Below are 24718 nucleotides of genomic sequence, written 5' to 3'. Positions count from 1 at the left end.
ATCCCGTTCAACTTCAGTTCGTGACATGTCACATCGAATTGGATTTATGAATTGATGCTTCGAAAATGATTCGTTGCAAGTATGTCATCACCTTATCATCTTACAGCCTGAAAATATTTATCGGGTGGTACCAATTCATTTGCATTGAAAATTATTTCATACTTCCATATACTTGAATCCGTTGTGAAAACAATGCGGATTTGGTGCTAAAAGTGGATGCATCGCATTTGGTTTTTCAGCGAATTGACGAGCATTAACGATTCCAAGAAAAATGTAATGATATTCCTTTTATAGACGTTCAATCATTTTCGATTTATGCAATTGAGCGTTTGATTAGAAAAGGAAAAAAAAGCACATAAAATGAGATGAATAAAAGTCACAATGATTTTATCGTAATTTTTTTGTCTTTACTTCTTAAATTTTAATATTTTTATACAGCTGCCATTTAGATTAATTTGAAGTAAGTAATGATTTTTCGTGTTTATCTGCTCACAAACAATGAAAGATGTAGAAGTTTTTGTGTTCTTTATTATTGTTGTTTTAAATTGTAATTGTGTTCTATTATAAATTATTTACAAAAAAGAGTTTAGTATAGCCTTATGCTAATAGCTAATAGCCTTGAAATTTACATGACAAAAATGCGCACATTCATTGATTTAAAAAAAAATTTCTTAATCTGTTCAGGGATTTGTGTGTGTTGTGTGTGTCCTTTATAGTATATTTTATTTCCATTCCCATTACGATTCACATCCATATGCTCAGTTTTCCTTAAAACTTATTGCTGTACGAGTGTTAAGTGTTTATTTTTCATATTCATTTTCTTTTAAATTTGGTTTTATTTTTCGTTCACTTTTCAATTCGCGATATTAAAACATTGAAGAAGTATTTTGAATATGCACGCGACCGTCGTCGGTGGCGTAATTTTGAACCCGTGTTTTAAACAGAAAAAAGAAACGAAAAATTGTGTGTGTATGTGATTTTGATATTAAATAATATATCATATATTCGTTTTGTGATGTAGTGTATTTGTTTTTATTAAAAAAAAAAAAAGAATCAATTTTTTGATTAATTTGTTTAGGCAAGATCAGTCGCTTTTCTTTACAAACGAATTTTCTTTCAAGTAATGCAATTTTTTAGCATAAATGAAGAGAAAACCAAATAATAAGTACATTTATATTTAATTAAAATAAATTACGCGCGAAATTTGTGTGATATTCATTTTGTCTACCGTTTCGCGGTGGGAAAGGGGGAGGGGATTGTGATGGTGATGGTGTTAGTGATGATAGTGGATAGTGATGGTTTGGGTTAAAAATTAACATTTGTTCAGTTTGCCATTTTGTCTCACACCGAACCGAATTTAAAGATTTTTTCATAATTTAAATGTTCACTTATTCGTATTGTAGTGAGTCTCGAAGAGTTTTTTTTTATTTCCTTTCAATATCAGGTCAACTGAACCAAAAAAAAGGTAAAAAGAGAAAAGAAAAATACGTGCATCGTTTACTCTTCGAATTTGTACAACTAAAAATAAATATATTTTATTTTTCACAATAAATCACGCTAAGGATACGCAAGAAAAAAAATTGCTATTAATAAATAAAACTAAAGAATTTTTCATAAAGACACACCTATGTTTTTTTTCATTCTTTCGGTCATGCCGAAGTTGGTAGCAATCGAACAATTTTCTTTAATATTGAACACATGTGTGTGTGTGTGTTCATGTTCAGCATTTTTTTTCTTTGTCTTTCTTTCTCGCCCAATTTCTCGCTCCCTGTTCGCTTGATTTAGTTATTTAATTTATGAAATTTTGCTACAGAGAAATAACCAATTTTTTATCCAACAAGTAAGTCACTCTCTTTTTCCTTTCTTGTATCGGTCATTTCAGCATGTTGTGTGCCACAATTAAAACGCACAAACGCTCGCACATAAAACGTTTCGCTTTGCTTTTGTTCCAGCACCCTAAGGCTAGTCATTAGTTTCTTCTTTTTTTTAGTACAGTCTTTTGTGCAATTTATCGATTTTAAAATTTTTGTTTTCTTTTTTACATTTCATTTTCAATTCTCTATGTCTCATGTGTTAGTTTTTTTTCTACTAAATTCATCTAAACAAAATTACAACCAAACCAAACATTTCGTTTTTGCATCGTGAGCTCCCTTACAAATGACGCAAACTCCATTGAATCTCATGCATAATTCCCGTGTCGGTTTTTGTTTTCGCTACGAGATATTGACAGTCATAACAAAACATCTCTGTGAACGTGTGTGGATACCACAAAATAATTTAAACCCTGTAAAACAACACACGTTGTCGAATTTTAAAGTACATGTTAGACACAAAATTTCTTTTCTCGTTCATAAAATCAACAATTGTTTTTGAATGAAGATCAAAATGAAGTTCAGCTTCATCCCTTCGGTGGTTGATTCTCCAAGAGATGTTTTTTTTCCTTCCCAAGATCTGAAATAATAAAAAGTCTTCATTAACAATTTTGTAAATGGTTCAAATAAAAAATGTGTGGTGACATACCATTTCATGCAAACATATTGTTGGACTGCTGTGACAGTCGATGTTAAAGTCCATTGTTCAAAATTATATGCAATAGATCTGGGCTCATATTCGAAACCAAAATCCTATATCAAATCTCGAGCAAAACTCGTTCCATCCAGCATTCGATAGAGAAGTGTTGCGTTTGATATGTGTTCGAATCGAATTTTCATTGTCACTGAAATGACAACGGGCAGAAGAAATGAATTCTTCTTTTGACGATGTTACATGATGCAGAGGACGAATACGATGACATTAGCCGCTTAAGAGAGTGTTGTGTATGTATGTGTGTGTGTGTGTGTCATTTATAAAAGAATGCACGGAAATTTCATCATCAAATGATTTCGTTTTAATTTTTTTTAAGTATGCAAATAAATTAAATAATTTTAAAAGCTGGATACAAGCGTTTCCATGGTCAAATGATCAAAAACATATAATTGTGTTGTTGTCGCTCATCATTTTCTGTTAAGCTCCATTTGAACCACAATCATCGACGAGCTTGTATACAAGGAGATCGTGTCTGTTTGTGTGTGTGTGTGTGTATGTGCGCCAAAGTGTTGAAAACAATTTTTTTTCCGTATTGCAGACTGAACATTGCATTTTGTCAAAAAAAAAGTTTTTCTTTTGAATAAAAAATGAATTTGTTTGTCCTTTTCAATGCCAACAACATATACATATACATAGAAATTGCTATTTAATGTGCGGATCAGCAGTTTTCGTGTTTGTGTCCAATAGTTTGAATGCATTTTAGAATACCACTTCGCTATTCAATCAGCTTAGAAACGATGAATTTTGATGGGTGGTTTGAGACGGTGAAAAATGAAAATCGTTCGCTGTGGATGCCTGCTGATGAATATGGGCCGGTGTCAATGGGCCGTCGGACAAAAATGAGCCCATCGTTGGGTCCAAGTAATGCAATGATTCATTTTCGCTATTTTGCAAATTGAGAATTGAATCGATTGCATTTTGCACGTGCTGATTCACCATGTCGTCATCAAAACTGGGCGCAATATTATTTGGATTGGCTGCATTTGCCTGTGATACACCATTATCAGCACCCGTTTGATAGACAACGTTGTCATTGTGCAAGTGATTCTGTTGCAATTGCATCAATACCGAATTGGCATTGTCCAGTGTTGATGGCGACGAATGCGCACTTAAACCTAGGAGATCACGTTCAATTAGATCATTTGTTTTCACAGACATCGCATTGAAACACGTTTGTTTCTTTTGATCCATGTCGCCGCCCATCATCACCACATTCTCATTTTCGATGCCGTTATCACAGGCTAAACCGTTCATAATGCCATTCCATGAGCCACCGCCATTTCGCTTGTTCACCTCGGCATCGATGTGAAAATCATAGCTGGTCGCTTGCTGACAATCCATTATCCATTGATGATCATCGGAATTGGTGGTCTCCATGAATGAACTCATCATACACGATCGCTTTGCCGGATGCAATTGATTCATATTCATTTGCGGCAGCACATCACCATTGTTGGGCCAGTGCCGTTTATTCGAACCGGTTGTTTGTTGGTGCGTCATCATGAATTCGGAATGATTTTCCACCTGATGGAATGATTGATTCCTGTTTGGAAGTTCGAGAGAAAAAAAATCACATTATGATTTATTTTTCGTTTTTAAACTTTATCGTTAGATTCCAACCATATCATATTACAAATACAGGGTTAAAAATAGATTGTTTGACTACTAAAATGAGTTCAACTTACATTTTGTTCACAACTTGTGACGAATTCACCGATGAATGTGGTGGTGAAGAACCATGGAACAGTTCCTCCAGCCGTGATTCAACTAAATCGTTGGTTTTATCAAAGTCAGGATTGTCATTGAACATATTCTCGAGACGATTTTCCACCGATTTATCGCTTGCATCAACATTGTCCACCGCATTATTGACGATTGAATCATTGAACAGTTCCGATAATGGCAAATGACCGTCGATATCGGACTTTTCATCATCAAGATTGTGTGCATCGTTGGGTCGCTGGTTGAATAAATCCGAAAACTGATTGTCCACATTCAGTTTTGAACTGGAACATGGACTTTCATCGTCATTGCTGAAATTCCGTAGTGTAGACTCCATGAAACCATCAATATTTAGGTGATCATTCGATCGCTTATCCGAAATTAGATTCAGTTCCTTTTGAATGCAAAGCCATTCGTCGTACTCGTGTTCTTTATCACAGGAGATCAATTCATCTTTTCGACGATTGCTGGTCGCATGATTTGTATTGCTGTCGCTGGGACTGCACAAATAATCGAAATCAGATGAGCTCAATGGGCTATGAACGATTTCGCGGTTCGGTTGATCACACTTTTTGATGATGTAGCTCGGCATGATTTCCGATTCGATATCCAAATTGTCAAGTTCTTTCTTCACATCAAATGTGCTCTGGTTACGTTTCTGTGGACCAAGTAGGCTTGAATCGTAGCTAAAGTTCATATCGAGCTGAGAAAGAGAATTCTCCTTATTGGACACCGGCGGAAATGATGGTTTAATGTCCATTTCCGGAATGTTTGTCGATGTCATATTACCCGCATTCATATTGATGCTGTTGTTGTGATGATGGTGCTGTTGATGAATACTACTTTTGTATGAAGTCTGTCGACCCACATTCGCTGCATTGAACTCGGTCACAGTGGTTGGAATCATATCCTGTTCGTTCTTCATTTCATTCTTGACCGCTTGATTCGCGTTATTCAGAACGAATGAATCGTGGATTTTCTCCGAATTTTTCTTAATCACATCGATCGATGGCTTCTCATCACATTCAACATCATCATTATCTTTGGTGCCACAACTCGATTTTACATGATCCCGCTGGACTGTAAACACATTGGTATTGACTTTGTCGGATCCATATGTTGCATCCGGAGACTTATTAACTTGCGGCTCGAACATTTCTTCATTTAGACTTTTCAATTCAGATTGAATATGTGAAATTTCTTCTTGAATATCCGACACAAGGATTCGATCTAACATCATCAGTTCGGATGTTCGAACAGTGCGCTACAAATAAGATAGAAAAACAAAAACAAAAAACAATAACAAATGAACAAGAAAACTAAAGAGGAAATTCTTCTTAAATTACATTTAAATGTGAAATAACTTACCATTGATTCCTTCATGAGGAGCATCTGATACTTGTTCATCATCAGATTGTATCTTTCTCTCAAATCATATGCGGCATTGACGAAGCGATCCTCGTCTTCCGATTGATGCTCATTATCTGGATCATTCTCAGAGTATATGCAGTGATATCTAAACGAGACGAAACATATTTCCATTGATATCACCCCACATTTGAATTAATCATTCGAATTTTACCTGATCAGTCGTTTGACGGCATCTTCTTTGCTTCGAAACGGGCTCTTGTAATCCGGGTGAATGCAACTATCTTGATCAATGGCCAACTGATTCTCAAACCTATATTGAAGCAAACGAAACGTATTAGAGCTTAAATTTATCAAATCAAAATCACAACCGTGACATGCAATTCGAAATTGTTGCAAATTTCATAATAATGAAACGTTTTGAGATATTAATGAACACAAACTCACAAACTAGTTCGGGATACGAGTGTCGGTTGAATTGATTGTGTGGGTATTGGTTCCGGTGGCTGGCACGATGCTGTCGATGTTTGTACTTTTTGAATGGGTTCGGCTGGCTTTGGCGAACAGATTGGTTTTGTTCCTTCTTTGGCGATCGATACGACTGGACTGACAATCGGCATTGATGTGGCAGCTGTTGAAGTCACTTCGCATTTTGCCATTGGTGCGGGCGGTTTCTGTTGTTGTTGCGGCGAAACGATGCATACGGGCTGCATACTTTGTACCGGTCTCGCTGCATAATTCGATTTCATTTTACTGTTAATTGGCAATGGCGGCGCGGTCGATACAATTACATTGTTTGGCTTATTTTCGACGATGACCTTTTTCACCGGTGACACCGTCGCTTGATTTGCGGTAATAATTGGTGCCGTCGAAATTGGAACATTTGCCGAAAAATTCGGACCGGCCGGTAGTGTTGATATAACTTTGCCCGTTGCCAATATTTTCTGTTGTTCAATGAATAAACGTTGCAATGCCTGATAAATGTCCATGTCGTTCATCGAATTGAGGTTGGTTAGCACCGGCAATGGTTTATTGTATAGCGGATTCGATGGGCTCATATCCGGTCGAATGGATGCCAACAGGCTTTTATTTTGCAAACGACTAGACAAAGTTTGTATTTGCATTTGCACCGTTTTGAGAGATTGTTGCTTTTGTGGCGTTAGTTGAATGGTTTGTACTCGAGGCACGTGCGTCGGCGAGACCATCATCTGTGGCTGACTCACACTGATCAACGGCGGTAAATTCGATTGTGATGTATTAACGGTGATCGTTAAACTCTTTTGCTGTATACTTTGTGCGGTTGCATGGCCAATTTTTGTAGCATTTACTTGATGCGGTTGCTGCGATATGATTGGTTGCGTTGACATTATATTTGGCTGTGGTATGATACGCGGTGCATTCGAAGCGGTACTGAGTATCAGTTCGTTGTTTGAAGTTTGCATCATTGGATGTATGTGGTTGTTGTTATTCGCTTGACCACCGGCGGCATTCACCATTTTCGATACATTTATTGATTTGGTTTGCATTTCATTTGGTAATTTTAGCGTGACATTCCCATCGGCCGGAACATTTGTGGATATTATTATATTATTCTTGGACACTTCGTTCTCTTTCTTTGAATTTTCATCCATTTTTCCAACTACATCTGGTTTGGCTAAATTCTTATTTGTTTCGGCTTTTGGCTTTTTCGAACGTGATTTTTTGGGTTTTGGTTCGGGTTTTGCGGTAACAACATTCGGTTGTACGGCAGCCATTGTTGGTGCCAACGCTTTTAAATTTTGTAAATTTTGCCTTTGTTGCTGTTGCTGAAGATGATTTTGTGTCTGAATTTGGGGCGGTGGCGCTTGATTTTGATTGGGCTGAATGGTAGTTTGCTGCATTGATTGTTGTTGCTGCTGCTGCTGCTGAATGATTGGTTTGGCTTCGTTTGATGCTTGTGTCGCCTGTCCAATGTTATCAAAATGAATTTGACCCTGTATTAAGCATTTGGCCAGCTGTTGTTTGTTCACACCGGCTGGTACAATGAGTAGCCGTTCCATTGGACCGAGAGCGGCCGTTGTGAGACCGGGTGAAAGTTGTGTAATTTGATTTGTTATCGTATTCAATGAAAATAATTGTTGATTTGGTGCTATTTTCGGCAATTCAATTGTGGTCGTTGGCATCACACCTGGATTCGTTGTCTGCTGTTGCTGCTGCTGTTGTTGTTGTTGTTGTTGTTGTTGTTGTTGATGTTGTTGTTGTTGTTGTTGTTGTTGTTGTTGTTGTTGTTGTTGTTGTTGTTGTTGTTGTTGTTGTTGTTGTTGTTGTTGTTGCTGCTGCTGCTGCTGCTGCTGTTGGGGTGGTGGTGTTTGATGAAAACTGTTGGTAAGCACATTGCCCATTACATTGGCCGTGATATTCTGTGATGTTTGTTGCTGTTGCGGTATTGATTGGATTTGTGCCGGTTGTGGCTGTTGTTGCTGTTGAATGTTTTGTATCATATTCGGAAAATTCGGCGGTTTCTGTGTGGGTAGTTGTGATGTCATCTGGAAAGAAACACGAAATAAAGCAAATAGATCACATAAATTCATTGAGAAATTCCCTTTCATTTTCATTCATCGGCAGAAAAAAAAACGCTTCCCAATTCCAGTCATTGGAAAAACCTTTCGAAACATTGAATGTAAACAAAAATTATATGGTATAACTCACCATAGGCGGTCGGTCGTTGGCATATGTGACCATCGTGTTGCTGGTTGAAATGATCGGCTTTGGCACAGCTTCGTTTGATTTGAGGATTATTGATGGTTTATTGCTGTCAATAATATTGGTCTGTTGAATATTTGGCTGGGGTGTGGTCGCAGTGGTTTCATTGATGAGCGTTACATTGCACAGAGCACCGCTCAGAATGGCTTGCAAGATCATTTGGGATTGTGAATCTTGTGGAGCGTTCGCATTGTGCTTCAAAAGCAGTCGACCGTCTTCGGAAAAGGATAGTGTCAAACTACCCGTTAACTGTGGCAATGTGGTCATCTGTGATGGTGGTTGTGGTGGCGGTGGTTCGGCTTGAATTGGATTGGTTGGTAACATTTGCATCTGGATGCTCGGTGTTGGTTGCATTGTCATATGGATTTGACGCGGTGCATTGTTCGCCTGTGACAATTGAGCACTTGTATTGATCAGTGCACCCGAACTGGTAATGGTTTGCACGCTGGACGATTGAATGGTTGGTCGTTGTAAGCCGATATGCGGATACGATTGGGATGTATTGATAATAACACCGCCGCTGTTGGATCCCGGATTCGATGAAATCGAATTTGTTATGATATTGCCATGAGTACTTAAATTATTGCTAGAAGACGATGCGATTATCTGCACATTGTTCGGAATGTTGAGTATCTGCTGATTTAAATTCATTGTGATTCCCTGATTGTTGCCCAAACTATTGATGGATGATGTGACCTGTTGCGTTTGCGACGATGTGATGCCAATCACATTGTTCGATAGTTGCGAGGTGTTCGGTGTCACTGATCTACTTGAGTCCACAATTGGTGTAATTTGAATTTGATTTTCAATCGCCTTTCCACTTTGATTCGGTGTACATTTGTTTCGGTCCACTTGCGATATCTGATCGAGAGAGAAAGAACGCAAAAAATTAAAAAAGCAAACGATTCAAATAAATTACAACACATAAGTCAAAGGCGACGAGAAAGTCATAAAGAGGAAGGGGTGGAGAGGGGAGGAATAGAGAAATTTTTCTTCCAGTATAGGCAACGTACCTGGATGTTTCCAATTTGACTTGGCACATTAATAGTTTCCATAACTTTTTTATTGTTTCGTTTGTTGGTTTGCTTCTTTTTGGTTGTTTTTTGGGCGGAACTTGTTGTTAGCGTTGTCGTTGAAATAGCCGTAGTGCTGGCAGCAGTCATTGTACTCATTGTACTCGACATATTCGTTGGCGCTAAACTGTTCTGCACGCCAATCAATTGATTTTGAATTTTATTTATTTGGCTTTGTAGCGTTGGCGTTGGTATTGAATTGGTCAATGGCAGCGTTTGATTGCTTTGTGATGTTGTTACTGGTTGCATTGAAACAATTTTATTGCTTTCAGCGCTATCCGTTGGGCCCAGATTGTGTGGCAATGTTATCGAAAGTGGAAACGGTGGTGTGCCGTCGTTATTGTCAATTTTTATCATGTACTGGCGATCGGTTGGCATTTTTGCATCGGTGCCGATTGTTGTCGCACTAATGATTGTATCACCGTTTGGCCGCGACATTGTCGACTTAACAGAAGCATCCTGAAACGATGTCATCGACGTGTTGCCACCTTCTACCGATGGTATTGTAAATGAAAAAGCCTATATTCATGTTAACATGGAGAAAAAGAGGAAAATCAATGAAAAACTGTTCAAACTTCGGCAATTTGGATGTATCGATTGTTTTTTTTAAAGATTGTCTCCATTACTCACTCGATTGTGCGACATATCGGAATTTTGTACGTATGGTATGGTGACCATTATATCACTTGGTGTTGTAGTGCTTAGGCTTGTCGGCATGTCATACGGTGTGGAACTTGGTGGTGGCGGCGTTTCGTCCGTATCCATAAAATCATCATCATCCATGATTCCGCACAATTTCATAACATTGGCCAAATCCAATTTTCCAGTGCTTGTTGTTAGCGATGGTAACTGTGATGCTTGACTTGACTGTGTTGTGACTGGTGCTTGACTCACAACGGGCAGATTACTAAAGGCGACAAGTGAATCGAACGAGCACACGAAATAAAAATTGTTATAAATTTTTGTTAAATCGCAATTATCATTGGTGACTGGCTGCTGATCGAATGCGTAAAAATTTAAAATATCGAAAGCTGTTCAAATATTTACCTCGACTGTACAATTTTGGCATGGCTTTGTGTTTGTGATGTAACGGCAACTGAATGTGATGTTTGTATCAGTGGTGCTGTTGGCTGTTGATTTGTTGAATCCTTTTTCGGTTTGGGTTTTTTCGGTTTTTTGGCAGGCTTTTTTGTTGTGGGCGCTACGTCTTGGGTTGATAGCTCACTTGTAGTCTGTTGCTGTTTATTTGAAACGAATAAAAAGGGAATCAATTATTTATTATATCTTATTCATTTTTTCTTTCTCCATTTTTGTTTTCGTTCTGATTTTTCGATTCAGTGTTATGTTGGTTGAAAAATTGCGGATCGATAAAAATTTACCTGTGAAAAGATTTGATTTTTCGGTGAATCGGGAACAATAACGGCATTAGTAGGTAGAATGGGTGTTGGATTTCGAATTGGTTCTGGTGTGGGAATTGTTGTCGGTATTAATTGGGTTTGTTGTGGGGGCACAGCGATGATTTGCGATGAAGGTATTGGTTGAGCAACAGACACCTTAAATTGCATGGAATTCATTGAAAGCATTTTATTATAGTTATTAATTGGCGATGTGAAAATTACATTGAAGTTTTTTGTGTGTAAGTGTGTGTGGATCGATTTGGGGTTAAAATTATGGATGAAATAAGGTTGATGCAAATAGACTTACATTCTGTGATGTTTGTTGGGTGGTGAATTGAATATTCGGTCCCGTTACAACCATATCAGATGATTGTTGCGGCGGCGGTGATTGGATGTATGTACCGGTGGCCGTGGTAGCCAATTGTTGAAAATTTGTATTACCTAGTTGATTGAATTGATTGAAACCTGTGACATTTTGTTGAAACTGTGCCGGTATTTGCGATATAAATTGGCCGTTCAAGCCATTTGGCATTTGAATTTGTGCAAGATTCCCGTTCAATTGGATCTGTGCCATGCTCCGGCCAATGATTTGACCACCACTGATGGCGGCTATCTGTTGTGGCGCTTGCGATGTAAGGCCTTGCAATTGATTCAATGGATTGGTCGTTTGAGCTTTAATCCCTTGCAAATTTTGCTGAATTAAATTGGACTGTGACGAAACGATAAATGTTGGTGTCGCAGTTGCTAATTGCATTTGCCCATTTGCATTGACAATCCGAAGCAATTGTTGTGGTTGTTGCGGCGTCTGAATCTGCGGCCGAGAATTATGAATTACAGCAATTTGCGGAGTTGGCGGCCTTAAAATTAATTGAACACCTGGAAAATTTTCAATTGAAAATTAAACGAAAACAAATTAATCAATGAATGAATATTGTAGCCAGAGGAATTCTGCATGAAATATTGTAATAAAATGACAAATCGATGATTGTTGGCATAGTTTTTGTTTCTCTAAAATAGTGATTGGACATACCCTGAGGAGCATTCTGTTGTAGGATCACTGGGGCATTTTGCTGAAGCATTTGATTCAACAGCAATTGGTTCAAATTCGGTAAAATTATAGGTGATGCTTGCGGACCTGGATGTTGTGCTGCTGAAACGAAAAAAATACCGTTCGTTTTAAAATAAAATTGCTTTTATTTGGCGCGTAACATATTTCGTTTTCTTAATGTTAAGCCGAAAAGAAGAAAACAAAATATTTAATCAACCGTATGATTCGGGAAATTGGTCAAAGATTTGACAACGCTCTCTTGATATTTAAAAAGCAACGCCTCGACTAGACGCACCAATGCCTTCTGTTGTACTAGACCATTTAATGCAATTAAGTGAAATTTTAATTGGAGCAAATTTCATGCATGTTTTCTCGCACACATTTCTCCTACGTTTTACTGAGCATATTCAACGATTTTCTTTTCGGTTATATTTGGATATTTGGTTTTATTGATTTTCAAAAGAATTTTATGTATATAAATCAATAGTTATCGTAATTATTTTTGAACAACAACATCAGATATGTAACAAAGTGAATGAACAACAAAAACCAAAAAAAAAAACGGACAAAAGAGTAGTAGATTGAGTGAATGTTACCTGTGGTGATCAATGGTGCGTTTGGCTGTGGTGTCGGCGTTTGTGTATTGGATTGCATTTGTTGTGTGTTCAACTGTGGCTGAGTGGGTTGATGTTGTTGATGTTGCGTTAGATTAGGTTCACATTGAGCGGTCGACATTGAAATCGTGTTTTTAGGTTGCGTGATCACAGAACTGCTGTTTGAAATGTTCGGCTGTGGATAAACAAATCAAAATGACAAAACAATAAAAAATTAAATAAAAAGGAATCAGTGTCGACAATTCGCAGTCGATAAAAAGTATGTAAATGTGGTCAGTCTTATTTTGAGACTCTACGATCAAAAATCGGACGTCGACGTACCTTGGGTAATATTTGTGGTGGTAATTTATTTTGCTTTACTGCTGTTGCAGCATTAGGAATTTGCACCTGATTTGCTTGTTGCTGAATGACCGCACCACCTAGAACCGGTTGATAGGATATCGGAGTTGAGCTATTTGAATATGTAACCGATTGCATTGGTGGCGGCGTTCGAATATTTTTAGCAAATAAATCTGGAGAGAAAAAAAATGGTAAGAAGACGCTTGAGTAAGAGGTCGAAAATGTAGCGTGGATGGCATCCACTGGATGCAACCAAATGAATGTTACCTGTACTGGTTATTATATTGGTGGCTGCTGTTTGTCCTGCTTTTTTCGCCGACGACGTCGACGAGGAAGCTTTGGAGTTGCCTGTATTAACAGATCCACTTCCATGCTGATTAACAGCGGTTCGCTTACCCTTCTGCAAAATTAGGATAAAAAAATATCAAATCATTTCTCTCGCACTAAACACTAACTTTTTTCATCACTTGAAACACTATTTTGGCATACACACAGAGGGGGAGAGGCAAAACCTTACCTTATTCAATGAAATATTGTTGGATCCAACTAAAGTTGTATTGAATTCATTACCGACTACGCCAACAACAGTTGTGGCAGCAGCCGGTGATTGAGTAGGACTCGGCCTGAAAACCACAGCGCTAGTGTTCGGGCTACTGATTTGATTAAAAGATTGTCGCCTGATTGGCGCAGATACCTAAAAAAAACATTACACAACAATACATTTCCAATTAGTTTTAAATTTCATTCCAATTTTTTTTATTTATTATTCACTATTTCCACTTACGCTGTCTTGGTTCGAGTTATTTCCTATAACAATCACATCTGACTGAAACGGTGATTGTGATGGTGATGGTTGTAGTCTTGGGCTAGCTGGTATTGAAGGTGATGGACTTGGCGTTAAAAATGATCCCGTCGGGGATAATATTCCTTAAATACACAAACCAACAAAAAACATTCGTCAAAACAGAAATTCGTCAATGTACAAGTTGATTGAGAAAAATGAGAATTCTTTTATTATGGCACACAAGCGAAGTAGAATAAATGCAAAGCAAAAGATTTGATTGTTTATCCAGTGTTGATATCAGTAACTGTCTCGTTCATCGACCATCGGACTGATTTGTTTTTGTTTATCCACTGAATATGAATATTCATTGAATTGTTGAATGTTTTGAATAATTAATTTTCGACTGCTCCGTGTAAACATTGATGAAAGAAAAAAAAAATAAGTTGGCCCGCGAAAAAGAAACGAGAATCATATCGTTTATCGCATATTTTGAATTGTTTTCTTCACATTTCAATCGAACGGAAAGGGATAGAAAGCCAAGAGAAAAACATTTCTACACAGATTCTTATTTTACATACTCATTCATACACACAAATCGTTGCCGTACAATTTTCCTTCACTCACAATTGATTTATTTCGTTGAACGGTGTTTCACTGAATCGCTTTTAACCGCGAGAAATATTTATGCGTTTTATATTTTCGGATACTTGGTATATGCAATTAAAAAAAAAACTAAAACTGATGCCCGTTTAATTTGTATCACATGCCATGCACAATTGCATGGATCGGATGGTATGTTTGTGAGGTAAAAAAATTAATCTAGTTGTTGTTAGCGTTCACACAGAATACACAACAAAAAAAAACTTCAATATTTTCACATCTTCTTTGAAATCTTGGTGCTGAATTTGATGAAAACAGAATGTCGTGATAAACAAAAAGGAAATCACAGTACACGCACACACAAAAATAAATAAATTTCCTGTTTTTTCGTTTATTCGAAATCAGTCACACAGTTCAGTTTTTTTTTCTTCTTCTAATATTATTTTTTTTCCTCTCTGTCGAACGAACACACACATTTTATTCAAGAAATCGACATTTATGTTTTGCGACTGCGACTCTTTTTTCTTCACTTTTTTCTCGGACTGCGTGTGTGTGTATATATCATAAATATGCATCCGTATACGATGGAATATATGAGTGTGGTGGGTATTGTTTTCGATGCTCTGAGAATGCGTGCATAGGTTCATGTGTTCGTTTGTACCTTGGCTGCTGCTGCTGCTTGCTGCTTGCTGCTTGGTACTGCTGCTGCTGCTGTTGCTGTCGTCGTGCGTGTGTGTTTTACTATTTGATATTAGGGAAAATGTATTACTGTGAACAATAATTATACAATGGCGACAGCCATGATACATGAACACGTTTTGTATTTGTTGTTCTCTTGGTGTTTGCGCATTTATTTATTAGGCTACGTTTTTGTGTGGATATCAATGTGTTCGTGTTTTGATGTGTGAATGCGCGTTTGTGTATGCTCTCGCTCACTCTGTTCTCGGATATATGTGATTTAATGCTAACACAAACACAGCATTCTCTCTCTCTCTCTTTATCTCCGTGGCCGAGAGAGCTTTCTCCTCTTTCCATTTGTCTTTATGGCTCTCCATGAGCGGAGAGAAATAATATCGAAGAAATAGCAGCAACAACAACAACATCAGCAGGCCATAGAAGAGGAAAAATGAAAAATAACAATAATAATAATGGTATTGGAGGTAGAAACGCTTGCTGTGTGTATGAACTCGCTGAAGCTAATTGGAAGCAAAGTTTATCAATGACGAAACATTATCTACATAAGGTAACCCGATATGCGTACTTAATGTGATTACAAATTTTGATTTCCGTACTTAAAGCGTACATCGTTTGAGGAAAAACGCGAAAATTGCACTCGATCGCTCTCGCTCTCTCTTACACAAAGTGTTTTCCGTTTCGCGCAAATACACGCGCGCGACATACTTGGCATAAGCGCAATTATGTCTAGCTCTACAATCTGTTTCATCGTGATTTTGATTATGCATTTTTTATGTATGCATATAGAAATGGTTCTTCCACATGTTTTGATCGCATTTATTTCACACTTTAACGACGTGTGCGTGCAGTACCCACACATAATAGCTCCTTCGATTTAGTTGGATTTGATACAGAACATCCGTTCATTCAATTGATAAGTTTCCGAATTTATTATTTAAACTGCATTGATATTAAAACGATTCAATTTGATTTGGGATTTTTTTTTCTCCGTTGATATCCTGTTTGCATTGCATGTCCTTGCCCCAAATGAAATCTTGATTGCATTTTAATATCGTTTGTTCTCAAATGAAATTTTCATTGAATTTTTTTTGTTTCTCTTTCGCCTGACACATTTTACACATTCTACACATTGCCATTGATCTTTTGAAGTTCCACATAACCGAATAAACAGTCGATAAATAATGAATCTTTGATGTGTATTTTCTCCTTCTCTTCATTTCATTGGCATCTAAACGCTGCTACGTATTAGTTTGTCTATTGTGTGCAAGATGGCGATAACAATCAAAGGTTGCATCTTTCTGATGAACACAACAGTAGCCCAGACATATTGAATGGATTTCGTCACTCCCATTGAAATTGTTCACAGAAAATCACTTTTTTTCATAACGCCATGAATTGCAGTGAAAAAAATCGAAATCTTTCATTTAATTTCGATGTTTTTGTTGAGAATGGTGCACAATTTTTGCGTAGAATGATGGCAAAGGACAAGCAAACACGCACACATCCACACGTATGGGAAATTGGTTGAGATCGTAAACACTAACACTATTACATTTCGATTGAATGAGGTGTGTAATTGAAGAGCAGTAGCAGCAGCAGCAGTAGTGGTAGTAAGCAGCAGCAGCAGCAGCACCATTTGGCAGTAGGAGCAACCACAAAAAATGTAATAATAACAATGTGCATGCACGGCGTACGCATATTCTAAACTTTTTTGATGGGACATGTAGCTCCATAGAATTTGGTGTGTTTGCCATGACTCGAATCACCATTACACATACACATACACATATCTATATGTATCATCACGTACAGCCGACCCAATGTTGACAACAACAACAAAAAACAGCGCAGAAAACATCCCATAATCGCGCCTCGGGATTGGATAAATGCGAGATGTGTTGTATGGGAAACAGGTAAAAAAAAACTGAACCAATGATGTACATCCACACACTATTTCTGATGCACTTTTGCATTGTGTCGCATTCTTTTGTTCACAAATTTGAGCGCAATTTTCGGTCGATAGGCCGATAAAGTCTATTTTTTTTGTCAGGCAAAACTGCGTACATGTGAGAAAGTAGTACACTCACACACATGTTCATGAGAAATAAAAAAAAAAACTAGCACCGATTGATTTTATAAAACCATTTTGATTTCATTCAATTTTTTCACTTTTTCTCTCTCTCTCTCTCCCTCGCTCTGTTTCGCGTTCTATTGAGACCGCATCATGCACACATGATGAACATTTTTATTTGGAATACTTTTTTCCTTTTAATCGCGTCACACACAAAAAATAATAACTAATAATACCGAAGCGTGCATCAAACAGACTGATGGCATTGTCAGAATTCAACACATAAATACAATACAATATAGATACGGTGTTTGGCAAGATGTGACTGTTTAAAAAAAACGAACTGGACCAGCGAATCTTCTCTTTAACTTTTCTTCCTTTGCATTTCTAAGCAACTACAAACGCAAAAACATAGGGAAAATAAAAATGTTGGCTGGTTGGTGGCAGACAAAATCACCTTGTTTATCCAAAGAAAGTCTTCGGTTCATTGGCGTCTATATGTGAATTGTTCACCGCCGAAATTTCAATGATTTGAGATTGCTGATTTTTGCAAACGCAAATCACAAAATTTACAGGCAGCACTTCTTTGATGTGATCAATCTCATTTCTTGGATTTTTCTTATTTTATTTCTCTCTCTCTCTCTCTCTCTCTCTTTCTCTCTGTCACTCTCTATCTCTCACTGCGTGTGTTTATTCATTACGATGAATTCTTTTTTTTTCTTTACTAAAAGCACATTTTGTCTGGTTTGGGATTTAAATAAGAAGCAACAACTGAATTCAATCGTTTTAGCTCTTTAATTCACTCATGTTCTGCATGTTACAATTCACCAATTGAAAACTAGAGCGGTTTTCCAAACCAAAATAAAAAATCAAACTATTTACGAAAAATAGAAATTTCTACTGCTCTTGATGTTGTGGCAGACTAAGAAAGCAAAGCTGTCATTTTTTTCATTATCGTCCGTTGTCGCAACTGTGTGTAGCAAAAAGTGGATTGCCCGATGCGAATGGATGTAGCGCGGCCACCGAATACCGTGATTTTAAGTAAATATTGTGGAATATGTTTTCTGATATACTTTTTCTTCTTCTATTTTTTCGACTTGTGTATAGAAGTTTGTATGGTCTGTTCTGTTCGTACCAGTGGATATTTGATTGATTCGCTTTCGTTGCATTTACAACGTTTTTTTTCGTGGTGTACGCTCTTGTATTTATTTCCTTTATTTTTTCTGTTTCTTTTCTTAAACCTTTTTGAATAGAATTTCAAGGGACATGAAAAGGAAATAGCAATGAAAGTACAATGCAATGAGATTGACTTTTGATCTTTCGTGCCAAATCAGTCATTCCGTTACGAACACCGCACTCAAACGTATTCGTTATTGTCAGTTGTTAAATTTGAATTGTAGTTTAAAAAAAAAAGCGAAAAAAAGACCAAGTCTATCTAAGGATACACTCCTTGCCACGATTCGAAGAGACTGAAATTAAACCAAAAAAAAAGGGAACCGAAGCCACCGACATGCATCGATTGGGACAATGAAGAGCAGCACACAAACAACAATAAGAGCAAACCGTATCCAAAGAACAAGAAGCACGAATTACATTTTTCAGAATTGTCGTTAGTCGGCAAGTCGAGCGAGTCGATTCATCGAAAAAAAAGAGTGTGCAAAAAGTCTCATACTGCACACATGCATGCTTTCTCAAAAACCGAAACACAGAAGTGCACAACAATTTTGAACGCTGAAAATAGTCGAATCAAAACAAAACAATCATTGAATAAAAGGAAATCGCGCGCGCACATCGTTCGCCAGTCCAGAAAAGCCGATTTTCCCTGACTTCCAATGAAACGAACGACGTTTGTATGCTGCTATGCAGAACGCCTGAGAAAGCGATCGCAAGAGAGAGAGAGAACCACAACGAACTACACGACACAAACAAAACCATAGACAGCAATGGAACAAAATAAAGGAATCGCCTGGCAACTGATACACATACCATGTACAGAGATCTTGCTACACTGCCCGCAACCAACGGCTCGCCAAAGACATTCTCTCTGTTCTGTCAATTTTTCTCGAATACATTTCAAGCGATAACCTCTGTGCAATCAATTTTTTTTTATAATTTGCCGTCGCCGCCGTACGCGTAGTCACATTTCAAAATAAATCGCTTATTATAAAACTGTTGCAAACATTGGATACATTTTCTGTGGGTTCATTCGCGCGTATTCAGTTGGATTTGCCGGCCACCGTTGCTGCGAAGCGCAAGAGAGATAGAGAGCGAGAGAGATAGAAGGCGAAATAACGCGACGGGCATCACATCGAACTCCTTTTATTCTGATTTTTTATTCTTCTCTTGATTTGTATTAGTTTGGGTCGCATACGAGCCTGTCTCAATCAAAAACGGAGGAATATTGAAAAGAAAACTCAGGCAATCAAATCGAAATAAAAAAAAACCAAATTATAGAAGAACAGAAAAGATTGAGGCAGAAAACGACGAGCACGGCCAGCGCGAAAATAAGGTGAAAAGCACACGAGAAAGACCCATTCGAATCGAATCGAATCGAATCAAATCGAATGGTCTGTGTGAATATGAGGCGAATTTGCTTCTTGCATGCCCATATTCTAGTTTTTTTTATCACAAAAATGACAAAACAAAATACACACTTCGCTTTGGAACAATGCTCCATTCGGTGTGTTTCTGTATTCCTGCACGAAACCAAGAATCCAAAAGAAAAAGTCACAAAATCAGTGCACACGGACACACACACACAAGCGGCGGGAGAAAGAGTGAGTGAGAGAGAGAGAGAAAGACAGGAGGATAGAGATGGCAAACGAAACAGGCACTAGCATCAGAAGAAGAATGAGAAGAAAAAACAGCCATCCATAAAGTAAAACACCACAGAAATAGGCACCGAACGAGAGAATCGAAACGAAAACATCGAGTACAATGTTTCCATTCGTTCCAGTGCTATTTTAATTGTGAGAAAATGCTGTATAAATGTATGGAATCGTGATCAAAAGTGATCCAATTAGTATTTGCTGATCGATAATGTTGCACGATTTTATTAGGACGAGACGAGGTAGGTGACATGGTCACCATGGAAGCAATTAAAGATTATTTATAAATTTTTATTTATTTTTCCTTCATTCTGCTCCAAAGCAGCGTACAATTTTACATTTGAATATCTTCTTCGGTTCGGATGTTCTTTGCATTGTGTCGCTTTTTTATTCGATAATGGTTTAGTTTCCAATTGTGCGAACTGTGTGTGTTTGTTTTGTTGATCGCCATTTCTATTTTTTTTTTTCGTTTTTTTTAAAGTTTTTCGAGTGAAAATGCGCGCACTGGGCACCGTATTTCCAGTGAAATTGTATTGAGCGCACTTGTAATTAACATTGATCACACACACACACACACACACACACACACAGGAAAAGAATCCTAATCAATTTTGTGTCTGGGCGAACAAAAACCGATAGGGATAATTCATGCGAATCCTATTCGAGCAATAGATTCCAACATCAATCGACATGCTCTTCCCAAATCGAAGAAGGAAAACTCTATGATGCGCGTCGCATTCGCATAACAACAACAACCGATGTGTGCACTGAGAATTACCATTATTGTTGTTTTACGAAGCCGCGCGCAATTCACGATCCAAATCCAGGAAGAGGAGGTAAGAATGGCACACACACAAAAAAACTACTCCAAAAATCTCGGCACAATGTTACAACGACAACGAATTAAAGGAAAAGAATAACGTATGGTTGTGCGATCGTGAATGACACTGCATGCACCGGTGCTCATCGGTCGCAAAATGCTGATTCTCATTTTTGGTATTGCGAATACCTGAAAATTACATCTCTCTAACTCTATATATTGAATTCCATGCAATGTGTCGGCGCGCAACAAAGCAAACACTCCGATTAGAACAACCGATTCCAAACAATTCCGAATCCATATAATATTCTGCAAACAACAACGCTCACCAAACAAGTGATCCAAGCGATCGATAAATTTTATGGTATAACTTTAGGGGAAAAAAAATGAAAACAAACGAAAGCCATTCCGCTTTGCGAACGTAAACTCTTCAGCTAAAGCTGTGTGTGGCTCATTGACTTTTGACTTCGTAAATTTATATATTCGAAATCGGACGGAAGCTAAAATCATCGCAAATCGCTTATTTCATCAAATTATGTTGGTGTCAAGGCAATGTTGGAAATAAATGGTTTTTTTCGGATTTGTCATTTAAAGCTAATGCAAAGTCTCGATTAATTTGAAAAATAAATCTTACTGAGATTAGGCAAAATCAATTTTCAAACATAGGTGCTGTGTTTTTGGCAAAACATATCGCGATTTTGAACATTAGAAGCTGTTAACCCACTGAATTTATGCAAATTTCTTCCATTTTGCATAGAAAATGAATTTATTTCAGCAAATTGAAAATTTTCAGGTTAAAACAAACATTCCTATTCAAAATTGTGATTCTTTCTTTCGCTCAAAATGGTATATACTTCTGTGTTTTTTTTTATTCAAAAAACCTTTTGCGATTATATTGGCAATATCATATATATTTTCCATACAATTTTAGTTCTTAACTTCTCTGCAAATGTTCATTTCCATTTCGACGCATTCAGCAGAACATGAAACATGGTTAAAAGTGATTTCCGTTAATCTCAATTTTGGTGAAAGACCCAAAAAAAACCACGGGCTTTCACTTGTTCTTTAGCAACCCAAGCCCAACAGATCAGATAATCAGATGATCTCTTAGCCGATTATGGATGCTTGTCAACGAGTCAGAATTGCACGGCGACTGAAAAGTGAATGACTGATTATTAGCTAATCAACAACAAGACCCACATAATAAATTATGTAAATCATTAATTATTCCAAATATGATAATTAATAGTGTGGAAAATGTTATACCAGTGAACGAACGAATCAGATTCAATTATGGCATACAAGTGTGAATAGAACACAGTGAAAGGAATTTTTCTTTTTTCTCATTCAAACGTTTGATTACGCCAAATTTTAATTCGGAGCATTAATCATTCGGGTGTTTTGTTGACTCAGCTCATAGGGCGATGTCAACCGGCAAGAGAAATGCCCAACAAATAATCTGAATTTTATTGATACACGCGGTATGTTTGCGTGTGTGTAACTGTTTAGTCATATTGTTAAATCTTGTCGACATTAACTTGTCAACAGCAGCAACCAATTATGCTTATTCTTTTAACTAGCCGCCCGGATTACAAAAGAGACGTAATAAAAGAAGCCATGAAGCCATTGAGAAAAGTTCATTTTTACTATCAAATCTATTGAGGTGTTTACACAGTCCGGTTGTGCGTTTAAACAGCTGCGTTTACCATTGAATTGCGTTGTATTCGGTATAAAAACGCCCTCTGTCTATCTATCTATCTCTCTCTTTCGTTCAAGCTGTGTCATAGAAACCGTATGGAAAATTGTAAAATATGATTTGACTTAATAATGTAGCGTTTTGAATAATTTCCGAACCTCAATCAGACATTACTCAACCATCATATGGTGAAAACAATTCAACCGTAACACAAGAGAATTGAATGCATGGAAGATACATGAAATCTGATCGAAACCCAATAATTGGGGAATTCAGTCAAATGGCAATTGATTAAGTTAATCAAAGGCCGCACATTGATTTCATTTATGGAACCCAACTAATTGCATTTTAACCGTTTCCAGACGGGGCAATGTGGAGGGAGGAGAAGGCAGGCAAAATGGTAATGTAATATTAACTGCTCTATTTGCTGCACATATAATATGCAACGATGCAACATTTCATGGAATAAATGAATGAATCTATTATTACTTTGCATAATTTATGGGGAAATCAGTTGATTCAGATTAATTTGGTCGCTAAAATTAAATAATACATCTGCCACGTATTTTTGAACTGGATATTTTCCAAGAATACACACACACACACACCAAGCGCAAAGCCACAAACGATGCCTGCGATATCAATCACAATGGTGTCTAACAAGATATATTACATAGCTGGCAGTGTGCTGAACACCAATTGGAAAATTGAAAATTATAAGGGAGAAAGCGTGTCGTATGGTATAAATTACTTGAGGGCAAACGATGAAGTAATCGAGACTTAGAACATTGAGACACCGTATTATTTATGCGCCATACAACGCAATCAACAACGCCAACGGTTCTCATGACATTTTCTTTCTTCTTCTATCACAACAAATGAAATTCTCCGTTCCGTTTCGGATTTAAACGTGCCAAAAACATTCATTTGAGCAAATGATAATTGAAATGCATTTGCAAAGACAAATGGCATTTTGAATGCATCGATTAAACTACAGTTTGCAACATATTCGATTAATGAAACAGTTGATGGCTTGAATAGAGAGTACCACTTGGGTAGCATTTATGTTTGTATCAATCATAGCTGCTTGACAACCATAGACAAAATGCAATCTTTGCAAATAATTTTAACGTATTCCACATTCCATGCATGGATCCATCACATATGCTGTATGTTGAAAGCATTAATGTTCAGGGAAATTATTCTCAATTTTCTACCAACACCGCTGATAATTGTGGTTTTGACTGAATATCACATAAAATACAAGTGCAATGATCCGTACAGGTTAAATAACAATGATGATATGAACCATTGCGACAAACAAATTCCCTCAGAATATTTCAGTTTTAAAGTGCAACATAAAGTTTTTTTCATATTGAGTTGTTGTTGTAAACTCTATATAAAAAAAATTCATGTTGCACTTTGAAACTAAAATATTCTGAGGGAATTTGTTTGTCGCAATGGTTCATATGTGCAATCCATTTTTGCAAATTAAATGTGGATAAATTTAGGCTATAGTATTTCAATTGGGACATAAACTTGAAAGCGTTAAATCAAATTTGAGCAAAATATTGATTTCTTCAAATGCAAATACCTTTTAATGAGTAACCAACGCATTCTTCAAACAACATGTCGTATAAAAAGTCGTTAAAATAGTGAAAAACTGACGAACGTATATTATCACAACATTTTGGAATTCTCGCTGCATTTATTAGGTAGCTTTTAATTTGACTTGACATTCCAAATTTGTCATAGAATATTAGAATAAATACCCGAGTTTCAGTTAACAGTTAGGCATTTCGGTATTTTCGTAGTAAATTGAAAATGAACAGTAGTGGGCATTTTATGATTCTCTAAAAATCTATGCAAATCATGGTAAGGTGAATCGAAATAAGTAATTTGCTGAATTTAAATATGTAACATCAAGTATAGTATTATAACACTATTACAATTTATGTGACTTAGAATTTAAATCACCGAATTAGAAATCTTTTTTGTCTGGTGCTTCCCGTTCTCGTTCTTATTTTTCATAAATGCTCAATTCAATACGAATAGTTTTCTGTGTGTTTGTGATAGAAGTGAGTCTTCTTAATTACCATGTCGTTCGAAGTGTTTCACCCTTTTTTTTTTATTCGGTGTAAAAAAAATTTGAAAATTGTCCGATAATTTGTTTGAATTTGAAGATTTCTATATCCTAGTTAACCTGCTTTTATGCAATTCGCGAACTCAAAACCACCCAAATGTATAGAAGACTGTAATTATGATAAACAGAATATAAAAATCGACTCTACTGAAATAAAAACCAAAACAAGTATAACTACAATGCAGAATCTT

General features: G+C 37.0%; 1 protein-coding gene across 8 annotated transcripts; it reads right to left on the bottom strand.

Annotated features, from left to right (window-relative positions):
• Positions 1-1496: 1496 nt before the first annotated feature.
• On the bottom strand, positions 1497-17993 carry LOC129578040 (mucin-2). 8 transcript variants are annotated; one of them, XR_008689069.1, is made up of 19 exons: positions 17498-17993; positions 13674-13816; positions 13407-13583; positions 13157-13289; positions 12872-13062; positions 12533-12725; positions 11919-12035; positions 11196-11764; positions 10871-11044; positions 10539-10729; positions 10122-10398; positions 9432-10010; positions 8365-9279; positions 6124-8201; positions 5891-5989; positions 5677-5824; positions 4272-5572; positions 2521-4129; positions 1497-2451 (listed from the first exon to the last, which is right to left on the bottom strand). XR_008689069.1 is itself a non-coding variant. In XM_055466088.1 (18 exons), the coding sequence occupies exons 1-18, from the start codon at positions 17526-17528 to the stop codon at positions 3310-3312; spliced, it is 8139 nt and encodes a 2712-aa protein (XP_055322063.1). In that variant the 5' UTR covers positions 17529-17951; the 3' UTR covers positions 1497-3309. The 8 variants fall into 8 exon arrangements, 1 of the variants encoding a protein (XP_055322063.1); XR_008689068.1 differs by having other exon boundaries at positions 11919-12038; positions 17498-17981; XR_008689067.1 differs by having other exon boundaries at positions 1497-2468; positions 11919-12038; positions 17498-17951.
• Between the last annotated feature and the right edge of the window lie 6725 nt (positions 17994-24718).

Source organism: Sitodiplosis mosellana, unplaced genomic scaffold (assembly GCF_009176505.1).
Source record: "Sitodiplosis mosellana isolate CC-2019 unplaced genomic scaffold, AAFC_SMos_1.0 Smas_scaffold_6226, whole genome shotgun sequence".
Classification (NCBI taxonomy): Eukaryota; Metazoa; Arthropoda; class Insecta; order Diptera; family Cecidomyiidae; genus Sitodiplosis; species Sitodiplosis mosellana.
This window is presented reverse-complemented; position numbering and strand designations above follow the sequence as displayed.

Excerpts from the sequence above, each read along its gene's own strand:
- LOC129578040 (XM_055466088.1), bottom strand. The coding sequence starts at position 17,528 with ATGAACCGAAGACTTTCTTTGGATAAACAAG. Across the intron at positions 13,063-13,156 it reads CAATATAATAACCAGTACAG|ATTTATTTGCTAAAAATATT; the intron begins GTAACATTCATT and ends TTTTCTCTCCAG. Across the intron at positions 9,280-9,431 it reads GTCAAATTGGAAACATCCAG|ATATCGCAAGTGGACCGAAA; the intron begins GTACGTTGCCTA and ends TCTCTCGATCAG.